The 17859-nt window shown below is 33.5% G+C and overlaps 1 protein-coding gene across 2 annotated transcripts; it reads left to right on the forward strand.

Annotated features, from left to right (window-relative positions):
- The first annotated feature begins 12344 nt into the window (after positions 1-12344).
- On the forward strand, positions 12345-16994 carry LOC109166370 (cyclin-D1-1). Of its 2 annotated transcripts, XM_019315344.1 has the most exons (6): positions 12349-12848; positions 13250-13336; positions 14829-14924; positions 15048-15249; positions 15398-15528; positions 15682-16994. In XM_019315344.1, the coding sequence occupies exons 1-6, from the start codon at positions 12579-12581 to the stop codon at positions 15904-15906; spliced, it is 1011 nt and encodes a 336-aa protein (XP_019170889.1). In that variant the 5' UTR covers positions 12349-12578; the 3' UTR covers positions 15907-16994. The 2 variants fall into 2 exon arrangements, with proteins under 2 accessions (XP_019170890.1, XP_019170889.1); XM_019315345.1 differs by lacking the exons at positions 13250-13336; positions 14829-14924 and having other exon boundaries at positions 12345-12848.
- Positions 16995-17859: the final 865 nt, after the last annotated feature.

Here is a 17859-nt window from a genome sequence, read left to right on the forward strand (position 1 = left end):
AAATATGAAAAGTTGATATTTATATATGTATGTGATCATGCACTTCCAATACTTCATATTAAAATAAAGTAGCTGGAGCTAGGATGCATTATACTAGCTATGAGCATGCATTTGAGTTGCACTTTACTATGAAGTAGCTAGGTTTAATGATTTATGTTGTTGAGTTCGCAAAGCTATAAGTCTTTTAATTATGCCAAGCATAACTTAGGTCAAAATTGAAGGCTATAATCCGTATAGAAGCTCAGTTGGTACTTAAGTGTGAGAATTTATGATTAATTACACTTTAATATAGTTACAATGTGAAGTTTCACCTAATGTGCATACACGGAATATCTATTAAATTTTTAACCACTTACTGAGTTAGTGATGGTTAGAAATATCCTCGATTATTTATTTATTTTTTAATTAGCAATGAATGATAAGTAAAAGAATAAAAAGATTTTGCAAATTAAAGCATAATGTTTAAGTACCAACAATGTTCTTTCAATATATATATATATATATATATATATATATATATATATCAACAATGTAAAACTAAAGGGTGCGGGTAGTTTGAACATGATTCTCATATTAAAAGTTAAGAGTTTCTTGGTTGAGTATGTCATATATATATATATATATATATATATATATATATAAAATATATACACGGACTTTTAAATTTTTATTTATAGAAAGAGCCCCACATTTTCCCTTGTTTTCCAGCACTCCTGAACGGTTGATCTACCTAGATTGATGGATTAGATCAGCTTTCACTTTTTAAATGGGAGCACGTTCTTACCTGGGTCAAGTTCTCGTGTAAACAGTGCTTCATGTGCGGTCACTTACCATTAGGTACGCATAAATATACCACAAAGTGTTCAAAAATGCACCATTAGGTGTGGTGCATTTGTGCATTTTCAAACACTATGTGGTTCATTTATGCTATTTACTTGATGATGAATCCACATCGACCGAAAGAAAAGTACTGTCCACATTTGAACCAGTATATATATACACACATACATACATTGAGAGAGAGAGATATTGTGCATGCATGCTTCGCAACCACTTATTTTTCTTTTTCTTCCTTTATTATTATTATTATTATTATTATTATTATTATTATTATTATTATTATTTTTTGCCATGTGTAATACGCAAACTGTGTGGCATGCTTGTATTATTATATTAGAAAAAGTATATTATATTGTTTTAATACTCACGAGTGTAGTCCATGCAAAGTACTGGAGTAAGTTATACTTAAAAAAAGTTAATTTTTAAAATATTCCTTCGACTATGATCTTTTCTTAAATTGATTCTATGACTTTTAATTTTTTTAAAGTGGTACTCATACTTTTGAATTTTAAGCCAAAATACTCTCTCGATAGCGTTGGCGTTAAGTTGGTGTTAAAATGAATGGTAAAATTGGAAATTTAGGTTTTGCACTCCAATTTAAAGAAATCTGTGATTTCTTTCAGTAGTATGCGCACATATTTCTTCAAATTAAATTTTTGATCTCCTAAATCTGCAATCAAAATGTGCGATAAGTAACTAGAAAGCCAAAAAAGTTCATCTTCAACTTCATCCACAAACTTCCAAAGGCAAAGATTTCTGGCCTTCTAGTTGATTATCCCACATTTTGATTGCAGATTTAGGAGAGCAAAAATCTAATTTGAAGAAATATGTGCGCAGATTGCTAAAAGAAATCACAGATTACTTTAAATTGGAGTGAAAAACATAAATTTCTACTTTTACCCTTCATTTTAACACCAACTTAACGTCAAAGCTAACGGAGGACTATTTTGGCTTAAAATTCAAAAGTCGAAGGACCACTTTGAAGAAATTAAAAGTCAATGGACCAATTTGAGAAAAAACTATAGTCAGAGGACCATTTTGGAAATTAACTCTACTTAAAATAAGGCAAAGTAAGTGTTTTAATAATAAATAATACGTAATCGCTTTTAACTACGAAATAGTACAATAAGAGTTAATTATCGAAATAGTCCATTGACTATAGCGAAATTACCGATTTGGTCATTGACTATTTTTTTGACTAATTAAGTCATTCAACTTAAAAATCTTAATAAATTTGGTCCTCCGTTTATTTTGCCGTTAGACATTCATTAACTCAGGATCAAATTGGTAATTTTGCTATAGTCAAGGGACCATTTCGATCACCACATGCACCATTTTCTCCGAAAAGTTAATTACTAAAATGGTCCCTTTATATTTTTTTGATAACCCAAGTTTTCCAACTTTGCCTAACTGTATCCTAAACTCTATGAACCAATTCTAAGCCCATGAAGAGACAAATCAAATCAATCAAACTTCTTGACTCAGCACCAAACTGTAAACTCCTTGCATACAGTAGAGCAACCCAATCTCGATCATCGAATTTCCACTTTATTATCGAAAGCAACTCTCAAGTTTTAAATACAATTTCTCAACCACTAGACTACTACGCGGGGCTAAATTTGACTTGTTGTTTCAACCCAACAATGCAATAACACTGGCACCAAATTGGCAATTATGAGATGGAATTGAAGGTGCAATAAATTGGCACTGCAACAAAATTAAGGCCACATACAGCTGGTAGGTTAGCAGCAGCAGCTATTAATAATCAAAATGGCCCAAATTTAAGAACACAACTTAACTAATCTGCAGGTATTGGAAGACAGCAACACAGGGAGTTAGGTTGTACTAGCATCTAGGTGCACAGTCTTGCCATGTCCCCACTAGGGGAGGCACTTTTTCCTGGCACCATGAACATATTTCTTTTGTTTTAACTCCACTTGGATTTCTTTGTGGATTATATTGAGTTGAATACAACAAACACCCTCCATACATTCATATATATACAGGATCTTAGTGTGTGTGTGTGTATATATATTATTGGGGAAGAATGATTATTGTATTGCCCATACCCATATATGCTGCCATGGGAACCTATCTTCCCATATATCCCTGCACCCTAAGTGGCCTAGTTTTGTATGTGGTGAGTAGGGGTGGCAATAGATCGGTGTTGGAACAATATATTAAATACATATACGAATTTACAAGGCGTTTGGTTGGAATGAATGAATTAGGGAAGAAAGGAATTGTAATTCGGTGCGAAAAGAATAAGGTGGAATGAAGTAGGAATTCAAATTACATTGTTTGGTAAACATGAATAGAATATATGGGAATTGAAGAGAAAAGTCTAAAATGCCCTTGGTAATAGTAATAATAATAATTATCATCATCAAGAGTGATGTTGTAATTTTATATTGTTTTCCTTTTCCATGTTGCACCGAATTAGAATTCATTGGGGAGCCCTATGAATTCCAATTCCTCAAATGGAGGGAATTGCAATTCCCTCCAACCAAACAGTGTAATTGATGAGGGGCTCAACGAATTATATTGTAATTGCAATGCAATTACATCCAACCAAAGAGGCAATTAAGTGTTTGATCAACGGAAATTCATTGGTAAATTATATGTCTATATAGTGTCCAATAGGATTTGGTGGCTGATTGAATTAGTGTAATCCTATGAAATGTATATGTGATGCAATAATAACAACAAGAAGTTATAAGGTTTGATCTTTTTAATTTGTGAGCATCCGACACTACTGGTCTTCCCACTTAAAAAGTATATATGCTTAATCACCATAATTTATCCATTCACTATCATGTCGAGTCGGTGTGTGGCGTCCCTAGCTAGAACGAAGGATTTAGCCTTTTGGGCAAGTTAAAATATTTGAAATTTAATTTGCATACAAGTAGAGATTGCAAAACCATTTCTATTACAATGCAATATCTGTTTATAACTACTTATTCAATCTACTAGAGCACAAAGAGTCAATACCGCCTCGTCTTAAAATGATACATGCTTAATCACCATAATTTATTCCTCCACTATCATGTCGAGTCGGGGTGTGGGGTCCCTAGGACGAGGGATTTAACCGCATAACCTCCCATATGGGAGAGCAACTTGGTGTCACTCGACCACAAGGTCATTGGCATTTAACTTGGTTCTTTTGTTAATTGATAAATATAAAATAATAAATTTGCATTTACTATAGGTTAGAGTATGTAAAACTACATGATAGAGTTGACGTCAAAATATAATGATATGTTATACTAAAAATATTGATCAGTTATAAAAAATTAGCACATTTCTAGACCATAAAACACCAAGTCTATCTTAATTAAGGATCTACTGAAGAGGAACCGGAGCAACATCGTACACGAGGAACCTCTCGACCACATGTTGGAGCTCAGGGAGAAACTCACCAGAAAATTTGAGACTCTAATTTTTTCTCTGTAATTATAGACTACTTAATTAACTTTCTCATTGTGGCACGTTGAGCCACGAGGAACCTCTCGACCACAATCTGATGAAAAATCCACGTCAATATGTATGTGCATAAATATTATCTTATTATAAATACGTAAAAAAGATTTTAAATTCAAATTTCACCCATCTTCCGACACACAAAATAAACCTTGGTATCGTACATATATAATCGCATGAAGTGTGTGTTAGGGCTGTCCCATCAAACTCAAATGCCATTTACTACTATACATACGTATTATCCAAGGCGTTTGCCCCTTGTATGGATGTGGGGGGTAGACAATCAAAGTGGTAATGATAAACCTTAAAGGACCAATGAATGAGGAATAATTTTAGCAGTGATTGGAATAATGTAAGGCCAATAAGGTAAGTCCAGAGAATCCAGGTGTTGTGGGGGCTAAAGGGTTACTCCCCTTTTTCCATTTGAAAAAGTTCACCTATAAATGCACTATGCACCCTCAAAAAAGTAAAATTCTCACCACATATCTTATTTATATCAAGAAAAAAAAAATTAGGTATAGTTAATTAAAGGGACTCATCCATCCTTAAAAATTTATAAGCCAGCTATCTCACCCAATAAAGGTACCTACATTCAACGAGGGAATTAGTCACCGTGTCCGACAGTAGAAACTTTGGACTACGCCCCCAAAAAAGGACAATAAATTACCACTTAAGTTGTTCATAGTTGACCGATTATACATATACGTTTTGGATACGTGAAGCTCGCCTTATAATTATTACCCTAGACAACAAGACCAACCCAAATGGTTATCTATAGCTGACACGTTTAATCGAAAAGGCCAAACAAACAGCTTCCATAGGGGTCAAACTTAAAATCTTATAATTATCAAACTAACTATATATTAAGCTAATTCGTCTAGGCCAAGGTTGCTCTTACATATAGGTCATGTTTGGTAAATGACTGTTAGCTGTTACATGATTGTGTTAATTAGAGGGTATAACTAATTGATAACATTAGTTGATTGTAGAAAGGTGTTTGGTAAATTAACTGTTAGCTGATAATTGTTTGGTATAATTTATTTTCTTAAAAAATTAATTAAAAAGGTAGTTTTGAGTAGTTTTTTGAATTTTAGCATTTTGGAGTACAAAAAGCTAATTAACCAAACACTTATATTGATTTTTAAACTAAGTCAAACAATTAATAATGATCAAATAAGTCAAAATTGACCTATAAATTAACTATTTTACCAAATAGTGTCATAGGGTTATCTTGATCGACATATTTCTAATTACTACTATTTACACTTCTTTTAATGAACTTTTATTCTTTTGCTTATCAACTAAAAAGGTTAAATCATGCCCACGCTCCTCCAAAAGCTAGACATTCTTTAGGCAGGGCACTTCAACTCACAAATCCCATAAGAGATATGATGCCAATTTGCTCTTTAGGTTTTTTTTTTTTTTTTTTTTTTTTTTTTTTTTTTTTTTCTCCATTATATATATAGCTAGGGACATTACTTTTTGTTATTATAGGATTCGTTATGTACCAAATAGTTATCTTTATAGTATTTGGTTTTATGGTAGTCATTTATATATAGTTATAACTTATATGAATGATTTAAATATTGAGCATCAGTGTATAGTTCAACTAGTCAATTAACTCAAAATAAGTTGAAAAATTTTGCTTTCCTAGTACTCTAGTAGTTGCAGAAGCATTTGAGAGCCTATAATAAACCTGTTGAAGCACATTCAACTGATTTACCTTATCTGATCCACTAGTCCAGTAATCTCCATGGCGAGAACAAAATTATATTATAAGTGTATAGCAATATAATTCAAGGATACTGCCTTATTTCGAGTAAGACAAGTATAATTATTGAACCATTTTATGTATACCAACACTCTTTCAATAATTTCCTTGTAATTATGAGATCATTTATAGACCATAGTTCTATTAGTCAACTCAATCACATCTCATCATAGTGTAAAATCGTGTACTCTAAGACATAACATCTAATGTTGTAAAACTTGAGGTAACATTCCTAATGACACTTTAACTACATTAGCATATGTCTAACATAGCATACACGCACACACACATATTAAAGGGAAAATGACAATTTTAGTCCATTAACTATGCCTAAATTGTAGATTCAATCGATAAATTATTGCGTTATACAACTTTTCCCCCTTTTTTGGGAAAGAGAGAGGGTGGGGGTGGGGGGAGGGGGTTACCTAGCTGTTCTAATGTCTACTAACATTAGTAGCCAACATGTCACAATCCATGCTCATCATTCCCTCAACATCCATCATATCGCTGGAGTTTGAAACTCGATCCACTCATTGTGTCTTCTCGGTGCTTCCTTGGCCAGCCAGTCGGCGACTCCATTATTCTCTCGAGGTGTGTAGTCAACAACAATTGTCCAGTCTTTCTCCAACCACTCCTTGCACCACTTCACTAAGGTTCCACAATGTCCCAAAGGATTGAGGCCTCCTTTGATCCAATGAATAACTTGTTGCAAGTCACTCGGGAGGAGAATTTTCTTTATACCATGCTCCCATGCCCAATTGAGGCTTAAATAAAGTGCCCACAGCTCAACTTCTGTCGCATTACTGGTCTTCGTCATGCAACTGAAACTACCGAGCCAATTCCCTTTATGATCTCGAAGAACACCACCACACCCGGACGGTTGGTTTGCCGAGAGGAAGGAGGCGTCCGTATTGGATTGAAAGTGGTTGTTTCAATCCAATACTTATAAATTTTGTTAAAATTAAAATTTTATTTTGATTTGCCAAAATAAATTGATCATTTTGTAAATAAAAAAAAATTAAGTATAACAAAATAAGCTTTTCACGTTTAATGATTTCAAGTGAATGTTGAGTTTGTTATAATGTTGATTACACGAAAATATGAGATCGATTTTTCTTATTACTTCGTATTAAATATAAATTTAGTTCTTAACTGTTTAATGCATGTATAAATAATTTTTGAATTTTTAATCATGTTTCGGTTTTGACCTTCTCGTAATGAATAATTAGAAAGCTAATCAAACATTTTTTTGTCTATAATTTAAAGATTAAAATTACAATGTGACATAATTAAAATCATAATGCAATAACATTTTTGAGAATTATGTTCCTGGTAAACAATTTAACAACTGATTTAGTTTATTAAAAATAATTTAGAATAAATTGAATTTAAATTTAATGAAAAAAAAACTTGAAATATTGATTATATTATTATTGGTGAAAAATAAATTATTGTAAATAATTAGTATAAAGACTCAATTCCTCTTACATAATAAAGATATGTGTGTAATATAGAAATTCATATTATATATTTCCTCAAAGTGTGAAAAATAAAATATATAAAGAGACTAAGGAATTCGTTTTACTGAAATTTTTTTAAATGGCGATTTTAGTCCATTAATTATGCCTAAATTGTAAACTAAGATATTCTCGTGTAATAAACATTACAATAAACCCAACATTCACTTGAAACCATTAATGTGAATTTTTTTTTTTTAAAAAAAAAATACTTGAATTTTTTTTTTACAAAATGACTAATTTGTCCTCTAATAGTTTGGTAAATCAAAATAAAGTTTTAATGTTAACAAAATTTTTAAGTAATGAATTGAAACAACCACTTTCAACATAATTAAAGAGGATAAGTTGTATAGAGCAATAATTTATATAGATTAAATTTACAATTTAGGTATAACTAATGGACTAAAGCTGTTACTTTTCCTATATTGAATTATTGATAATTCAAGTTTTCAACTTCACCCGACTATATATATATATATATATATAGGGGTGATCACATGTGGTCATGTTGTTAGGTGTGGTCATATGATCAATTACAGGCCATTAGATTACATAGATCCAATGAATCACATTAATCAAGATTCTTCTAGTATTTTTGCGCACATTCTCCTACCCAGCGAACTGCAAGGGTAAACTCGTCATAAGGCACCGGAATAGAGAAAATCACATTGTTGTGTGTTTTATTTGTGTAATTGGTGCATTATTAGCCTTACTCTGGTGTATTTGTAGATTCACATTGGTGCCAAATTCAGGTGCGGCAACGCCTTCCCGTGTGGTCAGTGCGGCCGCACCAATTGTTATACAAATATACACAATCCATGTTATGAAATGCACAACAAAAAACATACACAAATTAGGTACGCATCACAAAAAACGCGTCATTAGATATGAATAAATATACCCCACAGTGTTCGGGAATACACTATTGGTGTGTTTCACTGTGGTGTGTTTTATTACACTATTGGTGCATGTTGTCAACACTGTTGGTGTATTCTGAAATCGGACCGCTATAAATGGCCACTGTAATTACCATAACACCCCCACGCGCGAAAATCCTCAAATCCTCATAATTAGCCACTGCCGTTAGATTAAGCTGATTCAACGACACAGATACGATCACACCGCCACATCTAATGACATTACCACATATGAGCGCTCTTATATATATATATATATATATATATATATATATAATTATAATTATAGACGTGGGGCATTATTGATTAAAATATATAACCTAGCAAATGTAAAGGCTAAAAGGTGCGAATATATCTAAACAAAAGGGTCAGAAAATACAGTAGATTGGAGGACCATAATGTAAAGTAAAAAGTTTGTAGGCTAGAAAAGTGAAAACAGGAAAAGACAAAAGAAGAAGATCTTTAAACTTTTTTTTTTTTTTTTTTTTTTTTTACTAATTCCAGTAAATAAAAACACTACATATAAAATAATAATTAAAACTAGCCCCAAAACATTGGTTTAGTGGATGAGAACTTCACTTAATAATTACTTCCAACAGTATGACGAGAGTTCTGATGGTTTGGATTTGGATTGTACATTTGGATTCTTTGTGCACAAAAATGTATTGTTTGAGCGTCGAAAAACTTTAGTTATCAAAATGCACACTCGACATTACTTCTTGCGCCAAAATGATTCAATTTTTTTTTTAATTAAAATGCCCCTTGTGCCGGGCACTACTTCTAGTAGTAGGGCAGTAAGCCACTAAGGTGAGAATCAATTCTTATCAGGTAGTCGCGAACATTGGAGTTTGAATTAGATTTTTTGTATGTTCAATTTAATTTTTTGTGAGTCTGAAGGAAAGTTTATGAAATCTAAGATATATAATTTAATAAAACGAAAGTATGACCAGAGATCGAGTCACACTGGCGGTAACGCGGAACAACCTCTCAAAGTGAGGAGCTCTTTGTGCGCAATAAGTAAAATTTAAGCCTATGTGTTTAGCTGAGTTAGCATAATTTACATCATCTCATATACTTTATAGAGTCGAGACGTGGGGACCATTGAGGTTGGAGATTCAACTTTTATGAGAAGAATTTAATAAAACGGAAGCATATGGTTATAAAAAGACAGTCGGTATATAATAATGATTAAAACAAGGAAGACTAAGTTACCCGGCATTGACTGTTGTTTTAGTATCATGTGCGGGAAATACGGGAGATGTAGACGAGGTGGCTTGACAGCAGTGCACTTGCCAAATCCCATCACGTGATGCAAGCTAGCTTAGCATCAACCCGTCATTTCCCTTGATCCAATGGTTTTTACGGAGTCTCTTTATTTATTTATTTATATTTATTTTTAGAATATTAATTAATTTATTTATTATTATTACTATTATTATTATTTTACAGAGTTTTTATCAAGGAATCTCCAATGGTCGTGATAGGAATCTAGAGATGACAATTCAACCTGACTCCGATGGGGAGACATAATCCCCACACCAACGAAGACGGGGACGGTGAATTTTTTCAAAGAACGAGGATAAGGGCTTTACCCTCCACCTGGATCTCTAAAATACATATATATTATATTATATATATATATATATATATATATATATATATATATATATATATATGTATATAATTAAATGTAATATACTAATATTTATATGTATTAATATTTAATTTATGGTCGTATGGATATTTGATATTTTGGTTAACCAAATAAGATTTGAACAATTTGTTGTTTAATATTTTTAAAAATTTTGTACTAGTAGTATTTGAGATGATTGGATGTTAGGCTAATTGAATATTTAAATATGTAAAATCTTAAATTAATTGTATAATTTGAATAAAATATTATTATTATTATTTTTTTTTTTTTGGGGGGGGGGGTGGGGGGGGGGGTTGTGATACTGTGAAAATAATTAAGTGGCCACAATTATATTTCCCCCTTAATGATACAATGTGACGCCATGCAATGTTAATACTCTACGTCGAATTGACAACGATTTCCCGAAAACATATTCATAATTCGTTATGGAACTGTACTCGCCATTTAAGATCGTGTACTACGTATACCAATACATATACGGAGTTTTTAATTTATAATGATCATGGAAACATATTTGATAAGTCAATTTTGATTAGTTTGATTAAGTTTGGTTGATTTGATTGGTAAAATGATTTATTACATTAGTTTATTGTCCAAAATTTGAAAAATTAAGAACAGTAAAATTTTTTGTTAGCTGATTAGCTTTAATTATGAAATGATCATTTTATCATTGTTATCTCTAATATATATATTTCTCTTTTTTTATTTGTCTTGTCATTTTTTCTTTCTGTTTCCATGACAACAACAACAATAATAATATTTTTCTTTCTTTTTGATTTCACTCATCCTTATAATTAATAATAATAATAATAATAATAATAATAATAATAATAATAATAAATAAATAAATAATGGTAAAAGTATTTTAAGAGTTAATAAATTAGCACAATATATTTATGCTTTTATAGGTAATTTCACATTATTCAATCAGCTAAAAGTAAACAAATAATTACTAAACACTTTTTTTTACAACCAGCTAACCCAATCAGATATCCGCTATCAATTAACTTAATCATCTATCAGCCATTTGCCAAACAACCCCAATAACTTTTCAAAACTATGTTCCATTTTATAATTAAATGTATCGACTGCACAATTTAAATTCAAGCTTCAATTATGGTATCCTAAGAGATATGGAGATATACGGGAGTGTATATGACCATTCTTGATCGTCATAGTATTTTCTTGACCTCCTAAACTTGGAAGTTGATATTGTCTAGGAAAGTATCAAAACGTGAAGTGTCATCTCAGTCATCCTATCAACTAGAATCGCCTTAGCACATCCACTAGACTCGACTGGCATGATTGGCTTGTGGATAAGCGCCACCTATCCTTTGTAAGGTCGAAATAATAGTCAAACTCTGCACATATGACCCAAGTCGAATCCAAAGTAATTTCACAGTGGTAGATAAATTAAATGCTATAGTATAAATAATTTAATCATTTATCTATTGAAAATATTTTAATCATTTGTTAGCCCTATAATGAATAAAGAATCAATAATTAAGTTTTGAAAAAAAAAAATACTCCGTACTTGTTTATATATATATAAAAGCTATTTTCTTCTACTAAAATCATATACGAACCTAATATTCCCTTTTAGTTTTGAAAAAGAATCACGTAATAATTAATTAAATATAAAAGAAATAAATTTAATATAATAATAAAATGATAACAAATGATTTTTAATCCCTTATTTAAATTTTCATAATAAATATTCAACATCAATTTAATCAATGTGGGAGCTAGTCGAGCAGTAAGTTTTAAGCGTATGACCTTGAGGTTACAAGTTTGATTTACGGTTGGGGTGCTGGTTGAGCCAATCAATTAAAGTTTGTCTATACTTGTCATAGAGGTAAAAGTTTGAAAGAATTACCAGTGATCGAGTCTCACCAGCCGCAGTGTGGAAGCAAAGGTCTAGCTTCTGTAGTTCATATTCAGTTGAATTACCATGATTTACATCTTTTCAAATGTTCTGTTGGGTTGGGGTGTGGGGGCCCCTAAGATTGGGGTTTAGCCTTTGAAAGAAAGTTTGCCTATACTTGTTTATATTCTTGGGATTGCAAGTTTTCTGGTAAAATAAATGTGAGAAAATAAACCCAAAATAAAAAAGAAAAAAAAAAATCTCCTCTTCTTTTTACAGGATATTTAATGTCTTAAAATAAAGAAAAAATTACAAAATTAGAGCACACTCTGGTCTATACATACCTACTTGGAAATATCCAGAGAGAGCAGACAGGCTACCATCAAACACGTAGAGCCTAACCCTCTAAATCCCTCCACCACGACGAACATTCCGGTGAACTCTCCGAACGCTCTCCGGCGATTGCTTTGATTCAAATAACCGAAGATGATGAAGAGAGAATGAGGAGCGCAATCGGCAAAGTCCAGTCATCATCATGTCAGTCTCGTGCTCCGACTGCTTCTCCGACCTGCTCTGCGGTGAGGATTCCGATATCATCTTTTCCGGAGGTGATGAGGAGACGCCGGAATGTTCCTCGTCGGACCTTACCGAATCTCTTCCCCTCGAGGCCGACCTCGATGAATCTATCGCCGGCCTTATGGATGATGAACGGAATTTCGTCCCTGGAATCGACTACGCCGAGCGCTTCCTATCTCAGTCGCTAAGCGCCGCCGCCAGAGAAGATTGTATTCAGTGGATGCTCAAGGTATTGAATGCTCGAATCTGATTATACTCCTGCTTATCTTTAACACGGTTTGTTGAGCTCAGAAAGCTCTTTAAGAGCTAGAAGCTTCTAGAACTTTATGGTGGCGAGTGTAAACTAACCACCGCCGAACGCGCGTACACCACCTGCGCCGTTCATATCCTGTGCTCAAACGATATTCGATATCCGAAATCGGTTCAGAAACTCAGGCGGCGTATCCTAGAACACTCTATTGCGCCGGCGGTTCCTCTTCGCTTCGGGGAGTATCAGTTACAAAAACAGAAACAGTAACAAACGGCGCATTTCAGATTTTTCGGCGCACTATAATCTCCGAAGATCGCATAGTTAACGGCTTGACGGTTGACGTTTCACTAAACTGTGTTTGTTTGTATTTTTCTGTGCAGGTCCAGCGATATTACGGTTTCCAGCCACTGACGGTGTATCTCGCCGTCAATTACTTCGATCGTTTCCTCTACTCTCGTCGCCTGCCTGTAATCTCGTCCTCCCTAGCATATTTTCCGTATTTTCTAATTTTATTTTTTATTTGCAAAGGAAAATGACTTTCTCTTCTTTCGTGACGTCTAAATCTGAGAAAAGTCTACCATTAGCCCTTTGAAATTGAAAATGAGTTATGCATGCGTCGACACAATTACGCTAATCTTGCGTTAATCATGTTAACTGTGCTTAGGTAAAAAAAAAATTACCATTCAGTGATTCAGTCAACTCAATTGAATTTTGCGTAGTAGATTGTGGGCAAATAAATATATATTTTCTTTAACTTGCATGACACTAATTGTATTTTGTATATAGTAATATATATATACAGTATAATGTCGTAGTCTAGAAAGAGAAAAAGGAGATGTAGATTTTGCAGGAAAGGGAAAATATTAAGAAGTTATAATCGGAATTCTCTTGTTAATCATCCCATTGACTTTTTCATCACAATGAAAAGGACATTATTATAAAGTGTAACTAATTATCTTAGCTTGATACGTAAAAGTATAATGTTGGCGTGGTGTACACGTACGTGTCTTTATACCCAGCAGAGTAAAATCGATTCACTCGATTACTTGTTCTCTACTTGTCTTGTAATGATGATTGCTAGAATGAGTACAAGAGTTTTTTTCTTTATTATATAGTAAGTGCTTTTGTGATCAAAACTTTTCTTCATATTTCAAAATGTTGAATTCCCTAATTTAAGGCGGCTCAACACACAAGGTCAAATGTCGGTGTACATAAGGGATCTATCCACTTTGGACATAATCCCAACACTGCCGACGCCAAGGTTCAAACCTTGATTTTTTCTCCAAATATTGCCTACTAAATCATTGAGCTAAGCTCGTGTGGACATGATCAAGCTTTATTAATGTACATGTCTCAAATACTGCCTACTAAATCATTGAGCTAAACTCGTGTGGACATGATCAAGCTTTATTAATGTACATGTCATGTCTGAAAACAAATAATGTCCGTTGATTTTATTGCATTTCTTGTCTCATTGTTTAAATTATTGGAAGATTTTGTTCATAACATTTATTAAGGTTGTTGTGGTTTCAAATTTCATTATTTTGGTTTTATTTATAAATAAATGGATGGTGGAGACATGCATCTAATTACCCACAATTAAGAGGTTTGTCTTTACCTAATCCGGAATTTTACTTAGCTGGAAAACACCCTATTTGGTCCAGCTCAATTACTATTAATATATAGAATAATAGAAGTATATATAATCATGCGACATTAAAATGGAGCCGCGAACATAGTTTAATAATTCTTATTTTAGTATTATATACACAAGCCTGCAGCATTATTAGCATGTGCTGGCTTATGGATAATAATAGGATACATCATGGAGCTGTTAGAAGTATATTTGTGTGTGGTCCTCTTGTCCCTTCTCTTCTGTAAGCCTGCTGAATATTATTCTTCATTTGTATTATTGCTTGTTATAATATATTGATTTTTTTTTTTTTTAAATTTCTTCAGACGATTGGTTGGCCGCTGCAACTACTGTCCGTTGCTTGCTTGTCATTAGCTGCTAAGATGGAGGAACCTCTGGTTCCATCTCTTTTGGATCTTCAGGTAATTTCATCTTTTTTTTTTTGAAAGTCAGGTAATTTCATCTGATCTTCACTTTTTAAATATAAAATATAAATTACTGCTTAGAATTGGAGAAACTCATACTAATTCTGGGTTAATATATAGGTTGAAGGTGCAAAATATATATTTGAACCAAAGACAATCCGTAGAATGGAGCTTCTTGTGCTGACTGTACTGGATTGGAGGCTAAGATCCATTACACCCTTTAACTTCCTCGGCTTCTTTGCGTACAAACTTGATCCCACAGGAACTTACACAGGGTTCTTTATCTCAAGGGCAACCGAGATTATTTTATCAAATATCCGAGGTATATTATATATTCATGATCTCATATATGCTTCATCCATATTCATTTTTTGTTGGAAGTATTAATTAGCTAATGGATTAAAAATAAGGATACAAATGTTACATATAATTGATGTGCATGCATGCATGATGCATGTATGAATTTTCAGAGGCTAGCTTTCTGGAGTACTGGCCATCATGCATTGCTGCTGCGACAATACTTTGTGCGGCCAACGATCTGCCCAATTTCTCTCTTGTTAATGCTGAGCATGCCGAATCATGGTGCGGTGGACTCATAAAAGTAAGAACATATCTGTATGTACTTATTATGGAGTAGTACGTTTCATTTTGGTTCACCCTTAATACACATCATCATCATCATCATCATCATCATCATGTCCATTAGAGAAAATTAAAAATTAAAAACAAAAACTTCCAATTTTTTAATTTGCAGGAAAAAATCATCAGTTGCTACCAGTTAATGCGAAAAATTGGCATCGAACTTAGGGCAAGGAGATTCCCAAAAGTGTTACCACAGGTCCGAGTCATGACTCGGCCGAGCATCTCGTCCAGCGACACATCCTCCTCCTCCTCATCTTCCTCCCCTTCTTACAAAAGGAGAAAACTAAATAACAGTGTCAGCTTGTCGACGGAAGATGAGAGGGAGAGTTCTGGTTAATAGGGGGGAGTGGAGTGGGGGAGGGGAGGGGGGAGAAAGAATAAGGCAGAAAACAAACACAAGAGAGATAATGTGGTGGTCCATAAGTTGTCTAGAATCCTCAACACTTTTTTTCTTGGAGGGGTTTGGAGATTAAAAAAATAAAAAAATGAAATAAAGAAGAAAAGTTGACATGCATGAGTGATGTAGATTACTTAGTATATATAATATATAATAATAAATAAATATATATGTATAATAATTTAAGCACGTACGAGCTGAGATAGAGTTTGGAGATTTTTTGGATTCTTTTTGGGTGAAAGATCAGAATGCCATTCCAATAAATGGGGGCTTTGCAGATTCCCTAGGGAAGGGGGTTTGGTACATAGTATTTTATTTTGGTGTGATATAAAAAAAGGGGGAAGGGAGATTGTTTATAATATAATAATAGTAAAATATACTATATGCTAGCTAGTGGGTTCATACCGGAATGGTGATGAATTGAATTGAATGGAGAGATTGAATTCAAAGATGGCATTGATGATTCTGATGAGTGAAAGCAAGCCAGGATGAACTACTCCGTGGGGACCACCCACGTTTCCGCAACCATCAACGGAGTTTATCACCCTTGTAATTTCAGCCGTTGATCATCCAGATTTCAATTCTCAGCAACAAATCAACAAGATTATTAAGCTCATACCCAGTCTCCCTTCCACAACATAGATGAGTTTCTCCTTCTTCTTTATGAGTGAGGTGTGTGTATGTGTGCTTTTTTGGCGGGGAAAAATGCCCATCTTTTGTCCTAACCATATACTGGACCCTTTTGGTTTCTTTTTGGAGAGTGATTTTGAAGCGTGTTGTGGAAACACGTGTTTAGATTCTTTTAATTTTTTTTTTTTTGTTTGTCTGTTTCATCAAGGGAAGAGAAAGAAAAAAAAAAAAAAATCTGATCTCTTCCCCTGACTGGCCTATCTTAGGCTAGTCTTGACCCTTGAAATCAAAAGGTCTTTGGGGCCTTACTTTCTACATGCGTGTTGTATTTTGCATCATGAATCAATATCGGAAACTTGTTTCATTGTGCAATATATATATATCTTGAACAGAATAAACTTATAATTTTACTTTTTAAATTTTGAATTTGTGTGTATATTATTATTGGGAATAATTCAGGGTCTGTGGCATACACGTGAATGACAATGAAGAGTTTGTAGCTTTGCTATTTGTTTGTATTAGAGGCTTGGTTGAAAGAACTTTAAACAAAAGCGAGGAGGATTAGGATTAGGATGGGTGGAAGGGCGGGCGGGGCAGGCAATTGAAGTGGGGGGTTGGACCCTCCAGCAATAAAAGATGGTTTCAATCAGTGAATATGACTACTTAACCATTTGTACCACTACTGTTTGTTGAAATTGATCAGATCACTAGATGAGAGCCTTAAGTTCCTCGTGAGTGCTGACCCATAAACTGTTGTTTCATAGCCCCTACCACCCTCGTCTCGGCTTCCTTGATGTTATCTCGCCTTCGTATCCTTGCTACCGTTTCGCATTCCCATGAATCTCCATTCATATCTTTTGTGTTCCTTGAATGTATTTTTATTTGGGACAGCACACATGAGAGCCAGTTTTCCTAAATTGACAACTGATCTTTACATCCACTGCCCGCCCTGCCCTCCTTTCCTTTACAACCCTCCACTCCCTCTATGTTATTAATTATCATCAAATTAAATACACACTAATTGATCAAAAGGACAACTTTTGCAAGAGTGCATCGTATTAAAAAGTTTCGGGCTAAATCCTTCCTAAATAAGAGTCTAATTTTGTGAGCACAAAAAAATAAAAAAAAACACTAATCTGGATCTGTGTCGAATTGAAATTAGTCTCACAATGATAAGGGTACAGGCTACTATGAGCAAAAAAAGAAGTTAATTAATCTAATTGACAAGAAAACTCTGGATAGAGGAGCGGAGGAGGTATGCTA

This window comes from Ipomoea nil, unplaced genomic scaffold (assembly GCF_001879475.1).
Source record: "Ipomoea nil cultivar Tokyo-kokei standard unplaced genomic scaffold, Asagao_1.1 scaffold3087, whole genome shotgun sequence".
NCBI lineage: Eukaryota > Viridiplantae > Streptophyta > Magnoliopsida > Solanales > Convolvulaceae > Ipomoea > Ipomoea nil.

What these genes read in the sequence shown, in the direction of transcription:
- LOC109166370 (XM_019315344.1), top strand. Translation starts at nt 12,579, where the DNA reads ATGTCAGTCTCGTGCTCCGACTGCTTCTCCGACCTGCTCTGCGGTGAG. An exon ending in GTATTCAGTGGATGCTCAAG is followed by an intron (nt 12,849 to 13,249) that starts GTATTGAATGCT and finishes TTTTCTGTGCAG; the next exon opens with GTCCAGCGATATTACGGTTT. An exon ending in GGTGCGGTGGACTCATAAAA is followed by an intron (nt 15,529 to 15,681) that starts GTAAGAACATAT and finishes TTTAATTTGCAG; the next exon opens with GAAAAAATCATCAGTTGCTA.